Genomic DNA, 14,813 nt, shown 5'->3' on the forward strand with positions numbered 1-14,813 from the left:
ATTGTATATTTAGTCTATGCCACTCCTACATTACTCATCCTAATATTTATATAGTCCTCTTTTACTTTTTGGTTGTGTGTATTATTGTGTATTGTGTGTATTGTGTGTATTATTGTGTATTATTGTGAATTGTTAGATATTACTGCACTGTTGGAGCTAGAAACACAGGCATTTCGCCTCACCAGCAATATCATCTGCTAAACGTGTATGTGACAAATCAAGTTTGATTTGATCTGTAGCCATGAAACGATTTGAAAGGCAGGTCATGGCTCACATCAACACCATCATCCCAGATACCAAGGACCCACTCCCAACAGATCCACAGATGACACAATCTGTATTGAACTCCACACTGCCCTGAGGGGAATGCTCATTATGGGCCCAGACCATTATGGGCCCAGGCCAGGTGTGGGGAACGCTCAGTGCTGTGTGATACTATTATGGGCCAGACCAGGTGTGAGGAACGCTCAGTGCTGTGTGATACTATTATGGGCCCAGGCCAGGTGTGAGGAACGCTCAGTGATGTGAGACTCTATTATGGGCCCAGACCAGGTGAGGGGAACGCTCAGCGCTGTGTGATACTATTATGGGCCCAGACCAGGTGTGAGGAACGCTCAGCACTGTGTGATACTATTATGGGCCCAGACCAGGTGTGAGGAACGCTCAGTGCTGTGAGACTCTATTATGGGCCCAGACCAGGTGTGAGGAACGCTCAGTGCTGTGAGACTCTATTATGGGCCCAGACCAGGTGTGAGGAACGCTCAGTGCTGTGAGACTCTATTATGGGCCCAGACCAGGTGTGGGGAACGCTCAGTGCTGTGAGACACTATTATGGGCCCAGGCCAGGTGTGGGGAACGCTCAGTGCGTGATACTATTATGGGCCCAGACCAGGTGTGGGGAACGCTCAGCACTGTGTCTGCTGTCTGTCTGAAGAGAAAAAAACAGTCATATTACACCAGTCATGTTAAATCATTTCAATGCCAAGACAGATAAAACATTGGAGTCTGACTGCAATGGGATCAAGGACCTCATTGTTGTGTCTGTCCATCTATCTGTCTGTCTCGTTTTATGGTTCTATGTGCGTGTTGTTTGTTGTTCTAGTCTCCACTTAACCCTCCCCATAATGTCTGTTGTTACCCCACTTAACCCTCCCCATAACGTCTGTTGTTACCCCACTTAACCCTCCCCATAACGTCTGTTGTTACCCCACTTAACCCTCCCCATAACATCTGTTGTTACCCCACTTAACCCTGCCCATAATGTCTGTTGTTACCCCACTTAACCCTGCCCATAATGTCTGTTGTTACCCCACTTAACCCTGACAATAATGTCTGTTGTTACCCCACTTAACCCTGACCATAATGTCTGTTGTTACCCCACATAACCCTGCCCATAATGTCTGTTGTTACCCCACTTAACCCTGACCATAATGTCTATTGTTACCCCACTTAACCCTGCCCATAATGTCTGTTGTTACCCCACTTAACCCTCCCCATAATGTCTGTTGTTACCCCACTTAACCCTCCCCATAATGTCTGTTGTTACCCCACTTAACCCTCCCCATAATGTCTATTGTTACCCCACTTAACCCTCCCCATAATGTCTGTTGTTACCCCACTTAACCCTCCCCATAATGTCTGTTGTTACCCCACTTAACCCTCCCCATAATATCTGTTGTTACCCCACTTAACCCTCCCCATAATGTCTATTGTTACCCCACTTAACCCTGCCCATAATGTCTGTTGTTACCCCACTTAACCCTCCCCATAATGTCTATTGTTACCCCACTTAACCCTCCCCATGTCTGTTGTTACCCCACTTAACCCTGACAATAATGTCTGTTGTTACCCCACTTAACCCTGCCCATAATGTCTGTTGTTACCCCACTTAACCCTCCCCATATTGTCTATTGTTACCCCACTTAACCCTGACCATAATGTCTGTTGTTACCCCACTTAACCCTGCCCATAATGTCTGTTGTTACCCCACTTAACCCTCCCCATAATGTCTATTGTTACCCCACTTAACCCTCCCCATAATGTCTATTGTTACCCCACTTAACCCTGACCATAATGTCTATTGTTACCCCACTTAACCCTCCCCATAATGTCTGTTGTTACCCCACTTAACCCTCCCCATAATATCTGTTGTTACCCCACTTAACCTTCCCCATAATGTCTATTGTTACCCCACTTAACCCTCCCCACTTAACCCTGCCCATAATGTCTGTTGTTACCCCACTTAACCGTCCCCATAACGTCTGTTGTTACCCCACTTAACCCTCCCCATAATGTCTATTGTTACCCCACTTAACCCTGACCATAATGTCTATTGTTACCCCACTTAACCCTCCCCATAATGTCTATTGTTACCCCACTTAACCCTCCCCATAATGTCTATTGTTACCCCACTTAACCCTGACCATAATGTCTATTGTTACCCCACTTAACCCTGACCATAATGTCTATTGTTACCCCACTTAACCCTCCCCATAATGTCTGTTGTTACCCCACTTAACCCTGCCCATAATGTCTGTTGTTACCCCACTTAACCCTCCCCATAAGGTCTGTTGTTACCCCACTTAACCCTCCCCACTTAACCCTCCCCATAATGTCTATTGTTACCCCACTTAACCCTGACCATAATGTCTATTGTTACCCCACTTAACCCTGACCATAATGTCTATTGTTACCCCACTTAACCCTCCCCATAATATCTGTTGTTACCCCACTTAACCTTCCCCATAATGTCTATTGTTACCCCACTTAACCCTCCCCACTTAACCCTGCCCATAATGTCTGTTGTTACCCCACTTAACCGTCCCCATAACGTCTGTTGTTACCCCACTTAACCCTCCCCACTTAACCCTCCCCATAATGTCTATTGTTACCCCACTTAACCCTGACCATAATGTCTATTGTTACCCCACTTAACCCTCCCCATAATGTCTGTTACCCCACTTAACCCTCCCCACTTAACCCTCCCCATAATGTCTGTTGTTACCCCACTTAACCCTGCCCATAATGTCTGTTGTTACCCCACTTAACCCTCCCCATAACGTCTGTTGTTACCCCACTTAACCCTCCCCACTTAACCCTCCCCATAATGTCTGTTGTTACCCCACTTAACCCTGACCATAATGTCTATTGTTACCCCACTTAACCCTGACCATAATGTCTATTGTTACCCCACTTAACCCTCCCCATAATATCTGTTGTTACCCCACTTAACCTTCCCCATAATGTCTATTGTTACCCCACTTAACCCTCCCCACTTAACCCTGCCCATAATGTCTGTTGTTACCCCACTTAACCGTCCCCATAACGTCTGTTGTTACCCCACTTAACCCTCCCCACTTAACCCTCCCCATAATGTCTATTGTTACCCCACTTAACCCTGACCATAATGTCTATTGTTACCCCACTTAACCCTCCCCATAATGTCTGTTACCCCACTTAACCCTCCCCATAATGTCTGTTGTTACCCCACTTAACCCTGCCCATAATGTCTGTTGTTACCCCACTTAACCCTCCCCATAACGTCTGTTGTTACCCCACTTAACCCTCCCCACTTAACCCTCCCCATAATGTCTGTTGTTACCCCACTTAACCCTGACCATAATGTCTATTGTTACCCCACTTAACCCTGACCATAATGTCTATTGTTACCCCACTTAACCCTCCCCATAATGTCTATTGTTACCCCACTTAACCCTCCCCATAATGTCTATTGTTACCCCACTTAACCCTCCCCATAATGTCTATTGTTACCCCACTTAACCCTCCCCATAATGTCTATTGTTACCCCACTTAACCCTCCCCATAATGTCTATTGTTACCCCACTTAACCCTGACCATAATGTCTATTGTTACCCCACTTAACCCTCCCCATAATGTCTGTTGTTACCCCACTTAACCCTCCCCATAATGTCTATTGTTACCCCACTTAACCCTCCCCATAATGTCTATTGTTACCCCACTTAACCCTCCCCATAATGTCTATTGTTACCCCACTTAACCCTGACCATAATGTCTATTGTTACCCCACTTAACCCTCCCCATAATGTCTGTTGTTACCCCACTTAACCCTCCCCATAATGTCTATTGTTACCCCACTTAACCCTGACAATAATGTCTATTGTTACCCCACTTAACCCTCCCCATAATATCTGTTGTTACCCCACTTAACCCTGACCATAATGTCTATTGTTACCCCACTTAACCCTGACCATAATGTCTATTGTTACCCCACTTAACCCTGCCCATAATGTCTGTTGTTACCCCACTTAACCCTCCCCATAATGTCTGTTGTTACCCCACTTAACCCTCCCCATAACGTCTGTTGTTACCCCACTTAACCCTCCCCACTTAACCCTCCCCATAATGTCTATTGTTACCCCACTTAACCCTGACCATAATGTCTATTGTTACCCCACTTAACCCTCCCCATAATGTCTATTGTTACCCCACTTAACCCTCCCCATAATGTCTGTTACCCCACTTAACCCTCCCCACTTAACCCTCCCCATAATGTCTGTTGTTACCCCACTTAACCCTGCCCATAATGTCTATTGTTACCCCACTTAACCCTCCCCATAATGTCTATTGTTACCCCACTTAACCCTCCCCATAATGTCTATTGTTACCCCACTTAACCCTCCCCATAATGTCTGTTGTTACCCCACTTAACCCTCCCCATAATGTCTATTGTTACCCCACTTAACCCTCCCCATAATGTCTATTGTTACCCCACTTAACCCTCCCCATAATGTCTATTGTTACCCCACTTAACCCTGACCATAATGTCTATTGTTACCCCACTTAACCCTCCCCATAATGTCTATTGTTACCCCACTTAACCCTCCCCATAATGTCTATTGTTACCCCACTTAACCCTCCCCATAATGTCTATTGTTACCCCACTTAACCCTCCCCATAATGTCTATTGTTACCCCACTTAACCCTGACAATAATGTCTATTGTTACCCCACTTAACCCTCCCCATAATATCTGTTGTTACCCCACTTAACCCTGACCATAATGTCTATTGTTACCCCACTTAACCCTGACCATAATGTCTATTGTTACCCCACTTAACCCTGCCCATAATGTCTGTTGTTTTGTTTCGGTAGGTAGAGGATTTGGGGGGAATCGGTGTGGAATGATGTTGCCAAACAGCGGCTCCTGGGTTTCCGGGGATCGCCGGTATCCATTACATCGGAGGGACCGAAGGCGCCAGAGTGCTCCATCTGAGACACCCCCTTCCCCCCAAGACACCTCCCTTTTCTCACGCTCCCATTAATTAAGGGGCAACGGTGCTGAAAGTCACCAGGTCCTCCCTTGGCTGCAACATTAGTTGTACAACTGAATGCATTAAACTGAAATGTGTCTTCAACATTTAACCCAACCCCTCTGAATCAGAGAGGTGCGGGGGGGCTGCCATAATCGACATCCACGTCTTTGACGCCAGGGAAACAGTGGGTTAACTGCCTTGCTCAGTGATAGAAAGACAGATTTTTACCTTGTCAGCTCAGGGATTCGATCCAGCAACCTTTCGGTTACTAGCCCAACGCTCTAACCACTAGGCTACCTGCTGGTTACTGGCCCAACGCTCTAACCACTAGGCTACCTGCTGGTTACTGGCCAAACGCTCTAACCACTAGGCAACCTGCTGGTTACTGGCCCAACGCTCTAACCACTAGACTACCTGCCTCCCCACATCAACACCTTCTGTGGTGGTTTATCTACTTTTGTTTCTCATTCCGCACGGTAAAGCAACGCACAAGCATGCGACACACTGCACACACCGCAATCTACTCCCAGCAGAGTCGCGGTCGGTGCGGATTGCCTCACATTGAAATTAATGGACTTGAGGATTAGGTTGGTGGACGATAGGCCACATCCCAAACGGCACCCTATATAGTGCCCTACTTTTTGAACAAAGCATGCTATTTTTCACCAGGGTTTATGTAGTGAACTATTCTGCTGTTCATGTGGAATGGAATTTAGAAAGTAGTTATAGCTGGGCAACAACACCTGCAGTAGGCTACACAGCATGTAGTTATAGCTGGGCAACAACACCTGCAGTAGGCTACACAGCATGGAGTTATAGCTAGGCAACAACACCTGCAGTAGGCTACACAGCATGTATGTTCTGGGGAATTTGCTATAACCTAGTAATAATAATTATAATAATAATAATAATACATTCTATATTTGACAATTAATTTTTTATTCAATTTCAAAGTTATCGAAATGTCCAATTTTCCTATTTTAATGCAAGCGGGAAATAAGCCAACCAAGAAGACAGGCCTTCGCTGATGTAACACGGGAAATAAGCCAATCAAGAAGACAGGCCTTCGCTGATGTAACACGCATCAAATCCATTTGAAATGTACTTCATTAATTTAGAATTTCTCCATATTTTAGTCTACATTTATTTTACAAACAAATATTTAACATTTTTTCTTAGTAAAAAAAAGAGATACTGTATTTATATTAAAAGTAGCACATAGTTCATACAGGTTCAATCCTAAATATTTCATATTAAACATCCCAATGGATAATGTTCAGTCATATCATTCTGGGAAGTGTATGCTTTTATTAACATTTAATTTAATCATTGATAAGATATGAGTATAGAGCGATACAGGGTAAGTGTTTATACATTTTAGTTTATTGATTCTCGTGTAGGCTATAGTGGATGTGCTGTACAGTCCCAGGCTATACCCAGGGGTGCCGTTTGGGGGGGGGTTAGGACAATTCTATGGGCCTGTGACTGACAGGGGCCCTAAATACTTATTAGAACATTAGGTTAATAATTTAATATTGAAAGAAAAATTGTACCTATCATTAACCTAGCCTTAAAGGAAGAGATGCAGGTTCTTAGAGATGGATGGGAGTCTCTCCTGCCTGAGGTAACACTGATTGCTACCCAAATGGATGTTGCACCTCAATTTATCAAGGGAACACAGCCGCCAGGGGAAAAGGAAGAGATTCAATGACGAGACCTCTGAAGAGGAAACAGCTCAGGACATTTTTACTGCTATGGACAATATCCTAAGTGACTTGGACACTAGGTTCCACACCACTGCAAAAATGTGTAGAAGTATTTTCTGCTGTTCTGAAAGTTGGGCAGATTAGTGAGGGTAAAGTCCCTTCTGTGTGCCAATCACTGATCATGAAGTATTCCAGAGATCTTACACCTGAGTTTCATAAGGAAGTAAGACATCTGAACACTGTATATGCTGCAACTTTCCCCCCCTAACTTGTCCCCTTTTGGTCTCCTGAATGCAATTTGTAAGACGCAGCTGCAAAGCATTTTTGGAGAAGTGTGCATTGCTTTACGTATATTTTGCCTGTGACTATTGCTGGTGTTGAGAGAGCTTTCAGTAAGCTAAAACTGATTCAAAAACTATTTGAGGTCCACCATGTCCCAGGACAGGCTTTGCAGTCTTGCCATGCTGTCCATTGAAAGTCAGTTAGCTAGAAAGCTGGACTTCAAAGACTTGATCAGTGACTTTGCTAACAAGAAGGCTCGGCGCTAGGCTCTTGGTGAGTAAAGCTGAGCAAGGGCCAGTGATAACTGTTAAATGGCATGGCTATGGATATTGGATCACTACACAACATGATGCCCACAGGCTGAGAACAAGACTGAGAACAAGACTGAGAACAAGACTGAGAACAGGCTGAGAACAGACAGGCTGAGAACAGACAGGCTGAGAACAGACAGGCTGAGAACAGACAGGATGAGAACAGACAGGATGAGAACAGGCTGAGAACAGACTGAGAACAGACAGGCTGAGAACAGACAGGCTGAGAACAGACAGGATGAGAACAGGCTGAGAACAGACTGGCGCAGGCGAGACAGACAGGCTGAGAACAGACAGGCTGAGAACAGACAGGCTGAGAACAGACAGGATGAGAACAGGCTGAGAACAGACTGAGAACAGACAGGCTGAGAACAGGCTGAGAACAGGCTGAGAACAAGACTGAGAACAAGGCTGAGAACAAGGCTGAGAACAGGCTGAGAACAGACTGAGAACAGGCTGAGAACAGACTGAGAACAGACTGAGAACAAGATGTATCTCAAAGTAATGGCTGGATTGCCATAAAATGTGTTGTTCACAATCAAGACCCCAAGTGGAAGAAACCTATTGATTTGGTGACCTCTGGACCTTTCCTCTAGCGCCCAAGGACCATGGACTCAAGCTGGGGATTATCGCCGCCCACAGTGGGAGATCGAGGCGGCGAGAGCTGAGAGGCGCTGGTATGAGGAGAGGGAGCGCAACGGACACGGGAGGCAGCCCCACAATTTTTTTGGGGGGGGGCACACGGGGAGATTGGCGGAGTCAGGTGGTAGACCTAAGCCAACTCCCCGTGCTTACCGGAAGCAGCGTGGTACTGGTAAGACACCGTGTTATGCTATGGAGCGCACGGTGTCCCCAGTGCGCGTTCAAAGCCCGGTGCGCTACATACCAGCCCCCCGCAAGTGCCATGCGAGTGCAGGCATCGAGCCAGGGCGGATGGTGCCAGCTCAGCGCGTCTGGTCTCCAGTGCGCCTCCTCGGTCCAGGTTATCCTGCGCCGGTGTTGCGCACTGTGTCTCCAGAGTGCTGGGAGGGTCCAGTTCGCCCAATGCCTGCTCTCCGCCCGTGCCGGGCCAAAGTGGGCATTCAGCCTGGAGTGTGGGTAAAGAGTGTCCGTACCAGAACTCCAGTGCTCCCCCACAGCCCGGTTTATCCTGTGCCTCCTCCTCGGACCAGGCCTCCAGTGGGTCTCCCCATCCTGGTCCGTCCTGTGCCACCTCCCAGGACTAGGCCTCCAGTGGGTCTCCCCATCCTGGTCCGTCCTGTGCCACCTCCCAGGACTAGGCCTCCAGTGGGTCTCCTCATCCTGGTCCGTCCTGTGCCACCTCCCAGGACTAGGCCTCCAGTGGGTCTCCTCATCCTGGTCCGTCCTGTGCCACCTCCCAGGACTAGGCCTCCAGTGGGTCTCGCCAGTCAACAGTCGTCAGAGCTGCCCGCCAGTCAACAGTCGTCAGAGCTGCCCGCCAGTCAACAGTCGTCAGAGCTGCCCGCCAGTCAACAGTCGTCAGAGCTGCCCGCCAGTCAACAGTCGCCAGAGAGGTCAGACTGCCCTGAACTGCCGGAGTGGCCAGACTGCCCTGAACTGCCGGAGTGGCCAGACTGCCCTGAACTGCCGGAGTGGCCAGACTGCCCTGAACTGCCGGAGTGGCCAGACTGCCCTGAACTGCCGGAGTGGCCAGACTGCCCTGAACTGCCGGAGTGGCCAGACTGCCATGAACTGCCGGAGTGGCCAGACTGCCATGAACTGCCAGAGTGGCCAGACTGCCCTGAACTGCCAGAGTGGCCAGACTGCCCTGAACTGCCAGAGTGGCCAGACTGCCCTGAACTGCCAGAGTGGCCAGACTGCCCTGAACTGCCAGAGTGGCCAGACTGCCCTGAACTGCCAGAGTGGCCAGACTGCCCTGAACTGCCAGAGTGGCCAGGGAGCCCGCCAGCCCGGTGAGTCCTGTGCCTACGCCTAGGGCCAGGCCTCTGTCATGTCTCCCCAGCCTGGTGAATCCTGGGTCAGTGCCGTCGGCGCCGCCAGGGACGCCCGCCAGCCGGGCGCAGCCAGGGCTGCCCGCCAGCCGGGCGCAACCATCGCCGCCCGCCAGCCGGGCGCAACCATCGCCGCCCGCCAGCCGGGCGCAACCAGGGCCGCCCGCCAGCCGGGCGCAACCATCGCCGGTCGCCAGCCGGGCGCAACCAGGGTCGCCCGCCAGCCGGGCGCAGCCATCGCCGCCCGCCAGCCGGGCGCAGTCAGCGTCGCCCACCAGACCTTCGGCGCGGCCAGGTGCGCCACCTAAGAGGGCGACGTCAAGGGTGGAGCAGAGGCCACGTCCCGCACCTGAGCCGCCGCCGTAAGAAGGCCCACCCGGACCCTCCCCTTCAGTGTCAGGTTTTGCGGCCGGAGTCCGCACCTTTGGGGGGGGGGGGGGTACTGTAACGCCCTGGCCATAGAGAGGGGTTTTTTGTTCTTTATTTTGGTTAGGCCAGGGTGTTACATTGGGTGGGCGTTCTATGTTCCTTTTTCTATGTTTTGGTATTTCTTTGTTTTGGGCCGTGTGTGTGGCTCCCAATCAGGCACAGCTGAAGCTCGTTGTTGCTGATTGGGAGTCACACATAAGGAGCATGTTTTTCCTTTGGGTTTTGTGGGTAATTGTTTCTGTTTTGAGTATTTTCCTAACAGGACTGTTTGCTGTCGTTTTTGTTCATTTTGTAGTGTTCTCTTGTTTTTTTAATTAAAATTCTAATGATGAACACATCCTCTGCTGCACCTTGGTTCCCTCTTCCAGACAGCCGTTACAGCTCCTGATTTTATCATTTTGTTTGTTATATTATTCTATAGATGATACAGTTAATTTATTTTAATTGAAGAGGTTAATGTATATTTCAATGATATTTATTTTAAGTTATTCATTAATGTTAAGAATTTTCCATTCAAGAATTTTTACAATTAAAATGACATTTAGACTGTAAAAGATGTCCTTTAGCACATTTCTTATAGAGGGTATCAGTCTTGCATCAAATAGTGAATTCCACTGTATGCAGAATGTTGCATGCATGTCTGCACAGTGTTATATTTTCACAGCTCACTGTCAGTAAATATCGTACAGTAAATATTGGACTACAAGAGAGATGCAAAGGTAGAGTTATTTAAAGCGTTGAATGGGTCGATTGGGTTCTGGAGGTGTGTGGTCACAGCAATTGTGCAGGTTTGGTGTGGCCTGTGATGGTGGGGCCCAATGTGATATCTTTTCAAAGGGCCCCAAAAATCCCTGGCGGTGCCCCTGGCTATACCCATGCAGGTTGTCCTTTGTTTTTAAATGATAAAATGTTTTTCCTCTCTTTCTATCGGCTGTTTATAATAACTGGCATAAAATAAAATGTTTTTAAAACAGACCCAGTTATTTCACTATAACGTCCACAATGTTGGAGTTGGAGACGTGTAGAAATGTTCATCCCTCCGCGTGGTCACGCCCCCGCCCACAGAGATAAGACTGCTTACCGTTTCCTCCACATCCTCCGCCGCTCCGGTTCATGAGCAGCCTGTTGGGTCTCGAGGAGGAGGACACACACCGGACAGTTCGCTCAACCCAGTCTCCGGTAGTCTTAGTCCGTCCCGTGCCACATTCTGCTGAGGCCACGCGCCCCAACCGACAACCGATCATGTCCACCGGGTCGCTTAGCGACTTCGACGACGAGGTCCTGGACGGCATCCTGAAGTTCGGCTCTTCCGGTAAAGACTCCGGTACATCGAACGAGAGCACAGAGGAGAGCTCGAACTGCGAGGGCGGCTCGGCCAACGATAAAGCTGCCCCGGGAAAGAAACGGAAAACAGCGCCGAACAGCGTGGCCCACGAGGGGTGCGGTAAACCTGTGCAGAGGAACGCAGCCAACGCACGAGAGCGAGCGAGGATGCGCGTGTTGTCAAAAGCGTTCTCCCGGTTGAAGATGACATTACCGTGGGTCCCACCGGACACCAAGCTCTCCAAACTGGACACGCTGCGCCTTGCCTCGAGCTACATCGCCCATCTACGGCAGATCCTTGCCAACGACAAATACGAGAACGGTTATAACCACCCCGTTAACCTGGTGAGAAACACACCTCAGCATTTCAAATACATTTTTTACAGTCCTTTTTACATCAGCAGTTGTCACAAATTGCTTTTCCTGAGACCCGGCCTACTCCAAAGAGCAAGCAAAGCATGCACAAATGTAGCACAGTGGCTAGAGGAAAAAAAAAAACCTGAGCCTTAGAATAGAAGAAAACACTTTACCGTAGCTTGATAATCCTACAATTAAAAATGATTCAAGTTCTCGCCATGAATCAAACACGTGACATGAGTTTCTAGGGAGAGTGTTTCTGACGGTCACTTTACGGCTGATTGGAGAGGTTTGGATGGGGCTATTTATATAGGTATGGGTTTACTGATGGTTCAAAAGGCTACATACCATTTGATTGTTTACTCAATATTGTCTGGACAATATAATACACACAATAATTGACAAAAAAAAAAAATTAAACTATCATTTCACAACAGGGCCTATACAAACTGAAACAACTGGTGTATTTTAGAGAGTTCCATGTTATTTAGCACCTGGCCTGTCAAGTTTAGCCTATTCAGTTTATATTCAGTTTAGCCTATTTCAGTTTAGCCTATTCAATTTGGCCTATTTCAGTTTAGCCTATTTAATTTGGCCTATTTCAGTTCAGCCTATTTCAGTTTAGCCTAATTCATTAGGCCTATTTCAGTTTAGCCTATTTAATTTGGCCTATTTCAGTTTAGCCTATTTAATTTGGCCTATTTCAGTTCAGCCTATTTCAATTCGGCCTAATTCAGTTTAGCCTAATTCAGTTTAGCCTACTTCATTAGGCCTATTTCAGTTTAGCCTATTTAATTTAGCCTATTCAGTTTAGCTTATTCCCATTTTGCAGGAAGTTCAGGTGATGTAAAGTAAAATATAGGCTATGCATTTTATTTAGATATTCAGGTATGATGATGATGTTTAGAAACAGTATGCTGCTTGACAGTTGTCTATTAAAAAGTGGTAGCCCCAGTATTTAGCCTTTAACACCTCCGATTAAAACTCCCCTCGTGTTCCATTTCTATTAAAGTTGTCTTTAAAATGTTCCTAATGTTAAGTCATTTTGTTGTTATACTATCATCGATTTCATCCTTAAATATATTAAAAAAATATCATTTATATTTATATATATATATACACACACATATACATATACACACATATATACACATATATACATACTGGACCTTTATATAATATTACTGATGTTATAATAGTATTGTTTAGTGTTTCCATAGATATGCTTTGTTAACCCAATAGTATTGTTCTATTGCGCGGTGAGCGATGTAAAGTATGATTTCCTGTTCCTCTCTCTCTCTTCAGACGTGGCCCTTCATGGTCGCCGGTAAACCGGAGAACGATTTGAAAGAGCTGTTCAACACCACCCGGTTGTGTGGAACAACTGCCTCGTGATGGAACGGATGGACATGATATGTCAATTAACGTTTTCGTTACCGGGAACGGACTTTTCCCAGATGGACCAGACATGCATGTCATATCTCCTAAACCAAATATTGAGTGAAAATAACCGGGAGAGTGCGCAATCTCTTGCGGCTTCACCTTACAGAGAAACGGATTTTATACGCCTATTTAAAATTGTTCACATATTGTCTTTGCTGGTTCGAGGACAGGTTGTGCTAAAGTTTTGTATTCGGTTTTATACTTTTAAAATTAATTGTTTAAAAAATGTCATACAAGTGTATATATATATAATAAAACAATGACAGGTGAAGTTGTCAGTCGCCGCACATGAAAATGTGTCCGTTATTGTAATCGCCTGATTGTATTTAGGACTAAATAAAAATGTTGTATTCATTTTATCGTATAAATTCTCTCACTCAATGTGTGTTGGACTACTAAGAATACGAAATTATACAGGATACATTTTGTTGTTATTGTTGGCTATAGGGTTTTCTCCATCTGATAACTACTAACCCGTAGTTATCGCGACCTTTCTCTCAAATGAAGAAGCAAAACTGCAGGAGCAACAAAGAGCAGAGGAGAGAATATTTAAGGTGCGGGGCTAGAGGGAAACTATTCCGGGTTTCTTTTTATCTCCAAAAGTAAACAATTGATACTTTCTCGATATGCTTGACATTAGATCAACAAACTGCTATCAATTCGAATAAAGGATCATTTGGTAACGAAATAAGGGATTTATTCAAATAAAATCTTCGTTTTGACGTTAATAGATGGCCTTAACAGAGGTATGTGGGTTTGAAGTTCATTGTTTAAGTTAACAGCCGTTTTGAAAGTGGTAAATGTCCGCACGGCGCTTAATCCCGCTGCAGACGCCTTGTTTAATTCACGCGGGTTATGACCGCACTGTTTACACGCCGCAGACAGATATTTATGCAGCTGGTTTTGGCGCAATGGAGGAAGGGAGAGAAGCAAGCAACACACACACACACACACACACACACACACACACACACACACACACACACACACACACACACACACACACACACACGAACTGTCCTGAGCTGCAAACTCGTTGTCCATCAGAGAATTCCTGCCTGTGTTGTGGAGAGCACAGCAGAGTGCAGAGCGGACCGTGGAGTAATAACAAGGGCCTTCATCCATCCATTATAAGCGTGTTATTGTAACGATCCACTGGCGGGACGAGATGACCCTCACACAGCCCCGCTGGGACTGACTTTAGACTAAAGGAGAGGAGACGTAGGCTACATTAATTAATTGACTGTAGTGATCATTGAGCTCATCCGTTTTATAAATAGGCGTATGTTCTTGCATACTAGAATAGAATAGAAACAGTGCTCGTTTGTGGTTTTATCCATTAAAACATAACTTAGTTATCCCTGTAAAATGTCCCTATAACAAAACTAAAATCAAAGAAGACAAATGTACGGAAGACAGAATTGGATAGGAAAATATTCATACTCCTATGTGGCCCATAAAATAGGTATTTCCGTAAATGTTTTCATTTATTTGTTTGAATTTAGTTAGGGCGTGTATCATATTATTTAAAAGAGTATAAGTGTTATTGGATACATTTCAATTTGGGTATTTTCTCACCGATCTGAAAGTTGATTAGTAAACATAGGCTAACTGTTTACTAAATAATCTGTCATCTAACTACAGTATCAAAACAAGTCCTGTGTAATGACACACAGTACAATACCATTAAAAAAAT

General features: G+C 46.2%; 1 protein-coding gene across 1 annotated transcript; it reads left to right on the plus strand.

Moving 5' to 3' along the window:
- Positions 1–11,127: 11,127 nt before the first annotated feature.
- On the plus strand, positions 11,128–13,805 carry LOC100195288 (transcription factor 21). The gene is given in 1 exon segment (NM_001140317.1): positions 11,128–13,805. A coding segment is annotated over 1 exon segment (591 nt). The 5' UTR covers positions 11,128–11,236; the 3' UTR covers positions 11,828–13,805.
- The last annotated feature ends 1,008 nt before the right edge of the window (positions 13,806–14,813 follow it).

This window comes from Salmo salar, chromosome 15, assembly GCF_965601325.2.
Source record: "Salmo salar chromosome 15, fSalSal1, whole genome shotgun sequence".
NCBI classification, from domain to species: Eukaryota; Metazoa; Chordata; class Actinopteri; order Salmoniformes; family Salmonidae; genus Salmo; species Salmo salar.